The sequence below is a fragment of the Myxocyprinus asiaticus genome, chromosome 20 (assembly GCF_019703515.2).
Source record: "Myxocyprinus asiaticus isolate MX2 ecotype Aquarium Trade chromosome 20, UBuf_Myxa_2, whole genome shotgun sequence".
In the NCBI taxonomy this organism is placed as follows: domain Eukaryota; kingdom Metazoa; phylum Chordata; class Actinopteri; order Cypriniformes; family Catostomidae; genus Myxocyprinus; species Myxocyprinus asiaticus.
Window position 1 is genome coordinate 45,011,528 of NC_059363.1, and position 13,192 is coordinate 45,024,719.

At 36.2% G+C, this 13,192-nt stretch overlaps 1 protein-coding gene across 2 annotated transcripts in view; it reads right to left on the reverse strand.

Moving 5' to 3' along the window:
* The window catches only part of LOC127410946 (fermitin family homolog 2-like), a 131,707-nt gene extending 118,726 nt beyond the window's left edge, over positions 1 to 12,981 (reverse strand). For both annotated transcript variants that reach the window (XM_051646228.1, XM_051646229.1), the window contains exons 1-2: positions 12,791 to 12,981; positions 9,909 to 10,066 (exon numbers count right to left, since the gene is read on the reverse strand). In XM_051646228.1, coding sequence (XP_051502188.1) covers positions 9,909 to 10,065 — 157 coding nt within the window. In that variant the 5' untranslated portion in view covers position 10,066; positions 12,791 to 12,981. The remainder of the gene's footprint in view (positions 1 to 9,908; positions 10,067 to 12,790) is intronic.
* Between the last annotated feature and the right edge of the window lie 211 nt (positions 12,982 to 13,192).

Below are 13,192 nucleotides of genomic sequence, written 5' to 3' on the forward strand. Positions count from 1 at the left end.
CCAGTTTAGTTATTTTTAATTATTTAATAATTATTTTAATAATTATAGTTTAATTATTATTATTTTTCAGAACTTTCCAGAACATTTTTTAAAGTTTCATTTAATTACATCATCAAAATGATGTCTAATCAATAAATTATTAAAACTTTTAACAAGTGAAAACAGAACTTTAACGTCATTAAATTTTTTTTGCCAAACTTTTATTCAACAGCTGTCTTGCTTGTGATATTTAGATTTTTTATTATTATTACTACTACTACTACTACTACAGTGAACATTACATTTTACTATACAGCTGTACTATATTTTTATTCAATTTCAGGCATCTAGCTTTTATTATGAATCGTGTTTTTATTATGATGTGTGTTGCCGGAAGCTGACAAATGAAATGTAGGATGCAGTTTTTGAGTGTTTGTGTATTTGGTAATTTTTAAATGTTATGTTTTAAATCTTATCACTGTGAAGCACTTTCGTCAATTCTTTTGTTTTAAATGCTATATAAATAAAGCTGAGCTGACATTCATGCCATGATTTTAATTATATAAATATATATATTTTACATGTGCTGCGTGGTTCACAATGGATAAGTGCTCTGCCCTGACAAGTTTCTAGTGTATGAGTGGTCGGATTTAAAGTTCGCAGCTCTTCCACACTAAGACTGCAGCCTTTAGAGGTTTAATAAACCACACTAGGACATGTCACAATTTTAATTTGATTAATTGTCCATTTCAGTGTAATAGGAGTAAAAATAAGCCTGTGAGCATTTTTAAGCTGTCGTGTGTCATTCATACTGCGCACTGATTGAGTCGGTGCTCGGTACTACCGGTACTGCAGAAACAGTGGTACCGTTACATCTTTCTTATTTTAGTATCGACTTGGTACAGAAGTACCGGTATTTTGACAACACTAAAGATGCGACAGATCACCATGTATCATAAACTTCACTTTAAGCTTAATCTTGATGTCATGTCTGAATGTACTGTATGACAGTAACAGAGCGCAACAGTGCCCACTAAGGAATGTCTACAATAATGATACATTGATTGTTGATCAGCACGTTATTTTCTCCATACGTTTTTGAGGCATCGATATATTAGCATTTGCCGACATTTAAATTAGTAGCCTAATTTGTGTGCTTTCCAATTTACTGTCAGGTGGCCTTCCATTTAATGTAGTCTGGCGTAATAGCTTTGGGAGACCACAAGGAGGTGATATAACATTTACTGTGAAGGACGTGTCGATGCGGTGCAGGTGGCAGTCCAAAGTTGTGAATCTAGTCACCATACACACAAATAAACTTGAAGGTTTTGTTCTTCAAGAATGAACAAAGTGACGTTGATGAGTTTGCAGGTTAGTGAATGAAACTGGTGCAACTGTGCAAACTGAACAATTAGAAATGGCGACATTAATTATGCAATTTCTGATTATGCAATCTGTAGCACTGAATAGGTCTTTCATTCAAGCTGTCAAACCACAACTTCACATACTTGTAACTGAAAATATTTTGTGTGGGCTGTATGAAAGAGCCATATACAAAATATATCATCCAGTGATGGCTACAGTAACTAATGTATGTCCTTTGAGCTCCATGGCGCTGCAGAATTTTGAGCAGTCAAGCGGCGGTGTGCATACCTTCATAGAAAATAATTGTTCCAAATTTTAGAATGTGCGATGCCGTCCAACAGACGCATCCAGTGTGCGACCCCCTTAAAGTTACCCTGCCACTCACTCTTTAATAGGGATGCTGCGGTGTGAGTTTTTGACGGATAGATTACCATCTGAGAAATAAAATAAATTGCGGTTAACCAGTCTTACGATCATTTGCACATTTTATTTTATGCAACAGAACTGAAGCAAAAATTTCATATCATATGACAGTTGAACGTGTTAGTGGATATATGGACCCTAAACGCAGCCATACAATAAAAAATTATAAATAAACAAAATGTAAATAGGAGGTATATTGAAAGAGACACTCCAACATAGGGCACAACACCGCTATTGAGAATCCTTGGCGCAGAATGAAGTGCTTCAATTAGGGATGCACCAATATGGAATTTCTGGGTCGATACCGATAACCGATATAAAAAATAAAAGGTTTTAATTTTTCATTCTACAACCTGGAACTGCTTGCAAATTCATTAAAAGCTTCTCATGTTGAGATAGGTGTCATTTAAAAGCTTGGAATTTGGACTGCTATTTAAGGTTTGACGGATGTAACATTAACCATAAATGTGCCTATATTACAGATGTATGCTGATTTAAATGAGAAATAAATAATAATGCACTTGCATAAATTATGGTTATGACTCACTCACTGAGAGAGAATAATGAACTTCTAAGCTCTAGTAATGCATTAAACCAAAATGAGGTGATAAACTGCATGTAACAAATACTAAACAACAAAACACACAAAACAAACCCTAATCTCTACATACATGGTGTATTATTAGTGTCTCATTCACAGACACTTGCTACAGCGCTCATCTGTGACAGTTCCACAGTATAACTTATTAAATGTGCCGTTTTAGGTTGTGCTTGGACTTGTTTTAAATCACAGTGCTGCAGTGTAAGTAACAATGTGCTATTTCTCACATTCTGTTTATGTTTCATGAAGTAGTAAGTGAAAACGATAGCCCCCATGTAACATATTTACAGGTTTTTGTCACGTTTCATTTATTTATTATGAAACAAACAGAATATGGGAAATGCCAATGTTACTTACAGCAGATGAATAAAAAAAGCCCCAATACAAGATAACAAGGTGCAGAGATGTCAAAATAATCCTCACAGAACAACATAAGCTGGGCTCTCGCTGTGTGTGTGCTTGAGACTGACCGATTCTCTGCCTGAAGTAAAGATGCCGCAGGCAGTCAGAGAATTTCAGCCGCAAGTAAATAAACTAACAAATTATTGGCGGCAATTCCATTAATAATATTTTGATTTTCCCAGTTATCGGCCAATAATAAATCGGCTGCCGATATATAGTGCATCCCTAGCTTCAATGTAACTGAAGTGCTTGGAGTCGCTTCAGAGCTGCGTAACTGTAAGACTATTGTGGCATCTAACAGTTTTTTCTTCAGCAACAGTTTCTTAAAGCAACCCGTTGTCTGTCAGACACCCCACCATAAAGAATCAGCAACAGATTCTGTCCACAACACCTCACAAATAAACCTGTGGATGCATAATAAAGGGAAAATAAATTTACTGTTCAATGTGATTAATTTGTAGACAAGCAATGCTTTTAAATGAGGATAATTTAAGACACAACTTCTCGAAGTTTACACACTAATAGTATCAATACACAAATGCACAGCGCACTGTCAACAAGCTTGAACATTACAAAAAGTTGCGTAAGCATTTAAAAGTACCACAGCAAAAAAATATTAAACTCCCTAGTTTGTTGTTGGATGACTTGTGGAACATCCTGTCCAATTTGTAGGATGTAAATCTTTATATGACTTCTATCCTCTGACTTCTTTACATTAGTCATCTTCAGTATACCTCAGTCATTCAAATGCTCTTAACCAGATGATTAAAGGTGTTTTGGTGGATATGAGTCTGGTAGATTGAATTCCTCTGTTGTACTTTAATGTTAATATGTAGCCCCCATTTCATGTGGATTGTAAGTTCATATTCAGTCCACAACACCAGGCCAAGCACCACATCCGTAACCATAGCAACAGCCAGGAACCAGCCAGGTCTTCACATTTTAGGCTTACACCGAAAACTCTTTATATATACACCCACACTACCAGTCAAAAGTTTTGAAACACTTACTCATTCTATACTTTTTTTCACATTTTAGAATAATAGTAAAGTCATCAAAACTATGGAATAACATAAATGGAACTATGGGAATTATGTTGTGACTAAACAAAATCCAAATTAAATCAAAACTGAGTTATATTTTAGCATCTTCAAAGTAGTCACCCTTTGCCTAGAATTTGCAGACATGAACTCTTGACATTTTCTCAACCAACTTCTTGAGGTATCACCCTGGGATGCTTTTTAAACAGTATTGAAGGAGTTCCCATCTATGTTGGGCACTTATTGGCTGCTTTTCTTTATTATTTGTTCCAAGTCATCCATTTCAACAACTTTTTTTTATTTTTATTACATTTTAGTTTTATAATAAAATAAATGAATATGGTGGCACAATTATATTTTTGTCTACAAAACTAATTTCAAACATTTAAGCATACACCTTCAGATCAAAAGATTTTTAAGATCATGAGAAACATTTCAGTCAAGTGTTTCAAAACCTTTGACCGGTAGTGTGTATATGTATGTATGTATGTATGTATGTATGTATATATATATAAGTATAATATTTTTGCCATTTGTAAATAAAATAAAAAAAATCAGTTTTTAACCATAGATTCTAAACTCTTACGGTTAAATTAACAGTGACTTATTTAATCGCGATTAACAATGAAACCATACAACCATACATCCCTACACTTTACCAAAGTTGTGCTGAGAAATATGTATGAAGAGACAAAGACTATTGTGCAACAAGTAGCCCTATTTATATCTGAAAAAAATGCATATATATATATATATATATATATATATATATATATATATATATATATATATATATATATATATTGATAATCATCAGGAAAATGTTCTGATTATCGATGCATGAAAAAGCCATTGATCCCAAGCCTAGTGCCCACCCAGTTTTCCAGCCATCTTGGTTCCGTAAGTATTTGTCCCATTAATTTTTTTTTCATAGGGATTCCATAAATTCCTTCATTAAAGAGTTGTAAGCCATATACCAAACCAACCATCTCTGAGGTGAATCACAACATTAAAAACTTTGATTTGACGTGAAAAATATCTGAAAATTGGACAAGACAAAGGTAAAAGACTGAGTACTTAAAGTCTTTAATGAGAGAATGAACTACAATCACATGAAGCATTGTGAATGGTGTAATCGAATTAAAAACAATGGAAATACATAAAATGAATGACTTAAAGTTGTCAGTGTAGAATCAATTTATTTAAAGTATACTGCAAAATATTTAGATGTATACAAATATATAAGTATAGGACTATCACAATTAAGAAATTTGGCTGACGATTAATTGTCAAACAAATAATTACGATTATGGTGATTAATTGTCTCTTTTAGGACTCTGACGATTATCATGAAGTATGCAATAGTAAAATGTTTCTGTCCAAAATTCTTCACTTTCACACATCACTTTAAGGCTCTCAGATTACATGAAGAAAGACTTTGGAGATTCTGGAATTCTTCTTTCTATCATCTCCTTAGAAAGAGTAGCGGGCGTGACACAGGGCTCCTATGTGTCACTGCCTGTCATTAACACAGCATATGTGAACCCACAACGACTAACAATATTTGCCATTACACAATCGTTAAATGAAAGTGAAATCAGAGCACTTTGCGTTAACTAAAATCCTCATTTCTTTTTTTGCGGGAGTTTCGCGAACCTCCACAGATGGCGCATGCTCCACGCACTCTTCGGGTGTTGAACTGCCTTCCAGTGAGACGGCCCGAGTTCAATTGAATGAGACACTCAAACGCGCAGTTCATTTCTTTTTTTGTACAGTAAAATTATATTGGAATTCAAAGTAGGGATGTGCGGAATGACTAATTTCACTGACGTTTAAACAAAAACTAGTTGACTAGTCTAAAAAGAAACCAACCTTCAGAAAGTAGTCAAACAAATGTGTTTGTGACCCATTTAAAATACTTAATCTATTCCAAATCCAACACTAAATTCTGCTGAAAAGGGGCATTTATCTGCGACGTGCTCACCTTACATTATGATCTTTGTACATTAAATATAGAATGACATGCATTCACCTTTAGTGAATACAGGTTTATTTATTGAAAACAATTGAATGAATAGTGCAGGACTAATAGAGCAACCCTAATAGCCTGTTCTAAACAGAATTCACCACGTAAAATTACTTGTTACATTGTTGAAAATAATTAACAGTTAAGCCAAATCTACGAGAGAAACAAAATGCACTAAAAAAACTTTGATTTCACAACGTGCATTAGCTACTGATCTAAGATGACAGCTGTTCAGAAAAGAACGTTAACCAATAACAGTTACGATATAAAAATAAAATAATAAGCTATAGGATATAAAAAAATAAATAAATAAATAAATAGGCCTGTGATAGAGCCTACAAAAACCCAATGTATTCTAAACATGACAAGCACACAGAATAAAAGATAGTTTAAACTAGGGGCGGGCGATATCCTGGTAGACATGAATAACCGGTAGAAATTTGGCAACCGGTATACATTTTGGATTATCTTCTGTATCGCGGTTACACAAAACCGCCACCGCATGAAAGAAATGTGCACTTCATTCTATAGAGGAGGAAGGCGGAGCGGCTTTATGTGAGACTGAGAGAACTGAAGAAACAGGGTTTTTCAGGTATTCTCCATTTATCGGTGGCCACCCAATCTAAATTTCGGGCTGCTGAAGCAAATTCAATTACATTAATCTCGCGTTCTGAACATGCTTTTCATCAGACACACAGCTGTGTTTCACGTGATTATCACGCGCTCTCTCTGAACCCTCTGGGGTCCACAGACGCATCCTGCTGGATTTTTTCCTCATAACAGCGGAAACAACTTAAAAGACATCATTAGAAACTATAAAGGGTCTACTTTAATTTGTGTACAATCACAATAACAAAACCTTGTGCTTTTGTAAAACAAAGAAAATAAACAGGGTACGCTTTCAGCTGTCTCTGTCTCCGCAAGCATCTTTCTGAAACGCGTCACAAAAATGAACTGAAACTCCGTGAATACTTATCACACAAACATGAAACATATGTCTAAAAAAAAGCTTAAAATATCTACTTTTAAATAAAATTTAAAACAAATATTCTCCTGCAATGTAATCTGTATGAAACTAAGCGATGTACAGTTTCTCCAGGCTCAGCTCATTATCTCTGATGAGATCACACCCACCAGCAGAGCGCGCTATTCATACGGTAATGTGCTGAGGCGATCAATGCAAATGGTAAATGCCCCCAACAGTGCCTTAAAAAACATCAAGTTCATCATCAGATTCATTCACTTTCCTGCGTGTTTGGAAGATGGCACGCTACACCGGTAAGGAAGCTCTTCAGATGGTCATGGATAGTGACGAAGAGTTCACATTTTCCTCAGAAGAAGAGCGGGAATCCGACGAGGAATGTTTGCATTTTGAAGATCGACTTGATCCAGCCGAGGATACAATTTCGGATGAGTAAGTCGTTTAGTTTTACTTACATTAGTTGACATTCTATTTTATATAAACATGTACATATTTTACTAGCTGGACTATTTCCAGACTTGCCAGCCAGTATTCAAAGTATTGACATTTGAATGATGTCCTAATAGACAAGTTTTAGTTACATTTAAATGTTGTTTCGGCTAAAGCAGGTATTTAAATTGTATGCTGTATGATATAAATAATATGAATGTTTAGATTATATTTTAACTAGTGTTTATGCTGCCTCATTATCATCAGTGAAGCTTGTGCTTGCAAATATCTGTTCGGGTGTAAATGTGTAAAATGTGCTGTAAATATGCCCATATTAGAAAATCAGCATATTAGAATGATTTCTGAAGGATCATGTGACACTGAAGACTGCAGGAATGATGCTGAAAATTCAGCTTTGATCAGAGATGACTTAAAACATTAAGAGCCTTATGAAGTGTTTTATAATAATAATAATAATAATAATAATAATACTACTACTAGTCAACAACATCTGACTGAAATGTGAAATTTAGCATTGTGGTAAGGTTGATTACCACTTTTTGAATAATACCACCATTTTTATTTTATTTTTCAAGTTCCAAATAAAGAGAAAATTATATAAGCAGTAGTTTTCATTTAGAACGTATTTAATTCAATGACTGGATTTTTCAAAAATAAGCATTACAATATGGTTATTTAATATAAAAACATTTTTTGAAAAATGTTACTATATCGTGATATATATCATTATCGTGATATAACATTTTGGTCAAATCGCCCACCCCTAGTTTAACCGGTTAAGCAGTCGGAACCTCGGTGAAAACAGCCTTCTCAATTAGCAGATTAAATAATGGCATTTCTTCTAAAATAGTCATTTTTTAGGCTACTTACTCAAAAGCATAAATTTTTTGATGAGCAAAATTAACACGTCAACATGGTCTGGTGAAAGATAGGACCTGACTCACCTGAGGAAATTATCCTGCACTTGAAAAAAGCCCGCTCGGCAGGAAAATAACTTACAATCACACACAGATTTAAAGATGACTCAAATGTGAAAACATCTGACTTTCAAGCCAACTTTTAGGAAATCTGCTTCTCGCACCACCACCAAATTGATTTCTATAACTACTTTGCTGAGCTGCCTAGAAGGAGGACATTTTCAAGCATGCGCTGCAAGGTGAAATGAAACTTTGTACCTGTTCCAGCTATCCTCTTTTTTAAATAATATTTGTAGTATTAATTATACTTAAAATGTGTAACATTAACATGACTAATTTAAACGCAGCCTTTGTAATAATATAAAGCCAAACATAAATGTGTAAAAACGTTGAACAGTTTAATGGGGAAAAATATTGACTGACTAGTAATTCCAGTGTCAACCAGCAGCATCAGAACCGTTTAGTCGACTAGTCTCGCACATTCCTAATTGAAAGTGCACAATTATAAAATAAATAATTACTTTTAATATACATATAAAGACATAAAATATTAGATCAAATAACCGCCATCAGACGATAATTTAATTATCACGACAGGCTGGGGCCTGGTGACTACCATCACTGCAGTTCGCAAGTTCGAATCCAGGGTGTACTGAGTAACTCCAGCCAGGTCTCCTAAGCAACCAAATTGGCCCGGTTGCTAGGGAGGGTAGAGTCACATGGGGTAACCTCCTCGTGTTCGCTATAATGTGGTTCTCGCTCTCGGTGGGGCGCGTGGTGAGTTGTGCGTGGATGCCGCGGTGGATGGCGTGAAGCCTCCACACGTGCTATATCTCCGCAGTAACGTACTCAACAAGCCATGTGATAAGATGCGCAGGTTGATGGTCTCAGACACAACTGAGATTCGTCCTCTGCAACCCAGATTGAGGCAAGTCACAACACCACCACGAGGACTTAGAGCACATTGGGAATTGGGCATTCCAAATTGGGGAGAATATCAGAAAAATAAAATAATAAAAATAAATCGCATCAGGCCTATATAAGCAGTTTAAGAGTGTAAGGAGAGCGACTCGGATTGCATCATTCACAGCACGTCATGGGAGTGGGTGGTCGCTGCAAAGCTCATTTGGTGCGCTTTGTTTGATATGATTCTCTGATTGGTGGATTTTCTCCCTCAGGATCATGGATAGTGTAGTTCTTCATTAAGAATTCCAGTACTAAACATATATATATATATATATATATATATATATATATTTAAAAACAAAGCTGAAACAACACCAACTGATGACTTCAAAAAAAGCATATGTCATCAATTAACAACCTCATAACTCACGGTAATGAACAGTTCCCCTATGGAAAGAATGAATGGGATTTTTAATTCCAGAACCAGACTCTATACTGCAAATGAATCGGTGTCATTTATTTAGTTACCAGTGTTATTCCAGTGAATAATCATGTGTAAGGAGACAATGAGGCATGAGCAATACTTCAGTGCTACCTCACAGTACCACCCCAACATACAGTGTTCCCACTCCTTTCGCCCAATGAATTTACAAATATTTTCCAGTCCTGGAAATCACCATTTGAAAGTCTCCTGATATTTCCAGGTTTTCCATGACCATGGGAACTCTGAATATACAACCAACTTCATTCATCTCAATCTGGACCTTAAAAACAAATGTCATGCCCACATCCTGAAGGGTGGAAGCAGCATACATACCAAGTTTCTCCACGAGTTTGAGCATCACACCGCCGATGTGAATTTCCCCAGTGACTCTCAGAGACACGTCCCTGTTGAGGTCAGTGACATGCATCTTCAGTTCCCAGGTCCCATCTGCATAGCAGCCATCTGGCATCCGTATACCATCCAACGCCATCCTTTAGAAACGGTGTCATAAAGAAGCATCAATTTGTCAATTTTATCAGCAACAATGTACAGCAAAGGTCTTAAGACCGAGATACAGGCTGGGTCTAAAACCGTGGTGAGCAGATGAAATCTCTTACTAAAGGTTATGGTGATTTTAAATGCCAATCACAAACAAGTGGCCAAGAGACCAATGTGAAGCGAAGCTCTTTAGAATGAGATACAGGCTGTGTCTCAAAACCTAGGGAGCCTACCTAGACAGCATTTTTGTGGTGATACAGTGACAGTAGCATGGGTCAGTAACGTGACGCTCATTTTTAAGTCCAGATCTATAAATTATTCAAGAATACATTAAAATGCTATTCACACAAAACAATTTAATACACCTCTTCAATTATGAGCTCATTTTCAATTTCTGAAGTAGTTTTATTATGTTTTCTGGAGATTAAAGTAAAAAATGTCATGTGGTGTAATTGTTCAGAGACAGTAAAAAAGTCAGTCTCATTAAAAGCTGAAATTCTTGAAAAAAAAGAAACAATGGCATGAGTAGTGCAGAATAATCTTTTATTATTATTTCTTAAAAATAAGCAGTGAAATAATTGTTTTAAAATATGATTAATATTTAAAAACCTTTGTCCACCAAATCAAAGTCATGTGGTGTAACCCTGAGAAAACTTCTTGAAACTTAATGATATTTACACTGGCGGCCAAATGTTTGGAATAATGTACAGATTTTGCTCTTATGGAAAGAAATTGGTACTTTTATTCACCAAAGTGGCATTCAACTGATCACAATGTATAGTCAGGACATTAATAACGTGAAAAATTACTATTACAATTAAACTAATTCAAAGAGTTCTCATCAAAAAATCCTCCATGTGCAGCAATGACAGCTTTGCAGATCCTTGACATTCTAGCGGTCAGTTTGTCCAGATACTCAGGTGACATTTCACCCCACACTTCCTGTAGCACTTGCCATAGATGTGGCTGTCTTGTCGGGCACTTCTCATGCACCTTACAGTCTATCTGATCCCACAAATGCTCAATGTGGTTAAGATCCATAACACTCTTTTCCAATTATCTGTTGTCCAATGTCTGTTTCTTTGCCCACTCTAACCTTTTCTTTTTGTTTTTCTGTTTCAAAAGTGTCTTTTTCTTTACAATTCTTCCCATAAGGCCTGCACCCCTGAGTCTTCTCTTTACTGTTGTACATGAAACTGGTGTTGAGCGGGTAGAATTCAATGAAGCTGTCAGCTGAGGACATGTGAGGCGTCTATTTCTCAAACTAGAGACTCTGATGTACTTATCCTCTTGTTTAGTTGTACATCTGGACTACCACATCTCTTTCTGTCCTTGTTAGAGCCAGTTGTCCATTGTCTTTGAAGACTGTAGTGTACACTTTTGTATGAAATCTTCAGTTTTTTGGCAATTCCAAGCATTGTATAGCCTTCATTCCTCAAAACAATAATTGACTTACGAGTTTCTAGAGAAAGCCGTTTCTTTTTTGCCATTTTTTTTTTTGCCATTTTTGACCTAATATTGATCTTAAGACATGCCAGTCTATTGCATACTGTGGCAACTCAAAAACAAAGACAACGTTAAGCTTCATTTAATGAACCAAATAGCTTTCAGCTGTTTGATATAATGGCAAGTGATTTTCTAGTACCAAATTAGCAATTTAGCATGATTACTCAAGGATAAGGTGTTGGAGTGATGGCTGCTGGAAATGGGGCCTGTCTAGATTTGATCAAAAATGACTTTTTTCAAATAGTGATGGTGCTGTTTTTTACATCAGTAATGTCCTGACTATACTTTGTGATCAGCTGAATGCCACTTTGGTGAATTAAAGTACCAATTTCCTTCCGAAACAGCAAAATTTGTACATTATTCCAAACTGTTGGCCGCCAGCGTATAAAAAAATAAATAAATAAATACCTTGTAAAATGTGTTTGAAAACCTTTTTGAAATTAATGATTAAGTTGTTTATACACTGATGTACTGAAGGTGCAAGGAAAGCATTTTAATACACAACATGACATTTTTAAAGTCATTAGGCTAAATCTTTTATTTTATTTATTTTTGTAGAAAATGCTTTAAATGTTTCCAAAAAAGTTATGAAACCAAATTGGACACAAATATAACATTTATAAGACCTTGACACAAGTTTCTTAAACTATATGTTGTTGTTGTTTTTCTTTTCTTTTTTTAACACCTCGGACAACCTTATTTGCTCATTAAAAGCAGCTGATTTTACAACTTTGACAAATGTTTGTTTTTTGTACCACAAAATAGTCTTGGCTAATGACGATATGACTAGACGTCGGTGTCAACTAAACGTAACCGCTGGAATGATATCAAGTTGGTGGATAGTGGCAAACGACTCATTTTAACTGTAAAACATCGTACTTGATGTTACGGTGTTTATTCTGACTGAAAATTTCAATGTGTTTGTCAGATTTGTGAAACTGGACCTGCAGCTCGCGCAACTAACGGTAAACCGACGCTTAGCTCGGGCTCTGGTGACGTCAGCAGCCCCGCTCCAAACTAAATAAAGACAGTCAGGTTAATGGAAATCAAAGACCAAAAACGAGCAAGAAAGTGCTATTTGAACTCCTTTTGATGTGGTATGACAGTAGGTTTTCAAAGCAAAGCGAGTAGTCAGTTTTGCAGTGTGCCACAGCGAGATTTTTATTGAGAGTTGCAGAGTACGCCAGACAAATCCTGAGGGGTTCACTAACCTTCACAAATACACCGAAGCAAATCCTCGAAACACGCTTCAATGTCCACAACTTCAACAGTGCGAGAGCTTTCTTTCCTTCAGTCGTGTGTTTAATCCTATCATGAGGAAGGGGTCCTCGTGAAAGTCCAGCTGCAGCGGAGCTCCTGAAGGTTTCGCGCTAATGGAGTCTGGAGTCTGGAGTCCGGTGTCCGTTTTCTCTCTCTCTCTCTCTCTCTCTCTCTCTCTCACCCGCCCTCACATAAAGTCTCTCTCTCTCTCTCTCACCCGCCCTCACATAACGTCTCTCTCTCTCTCTCACCCGCCCTCACATAACGTCTCTCTCTTTCTCTCTCACCCGCCCTCTCTCTCTCTCTCTCTCTCTCTCACCCGCCCTCACATAACGTCACTCACGCGCTCCCCG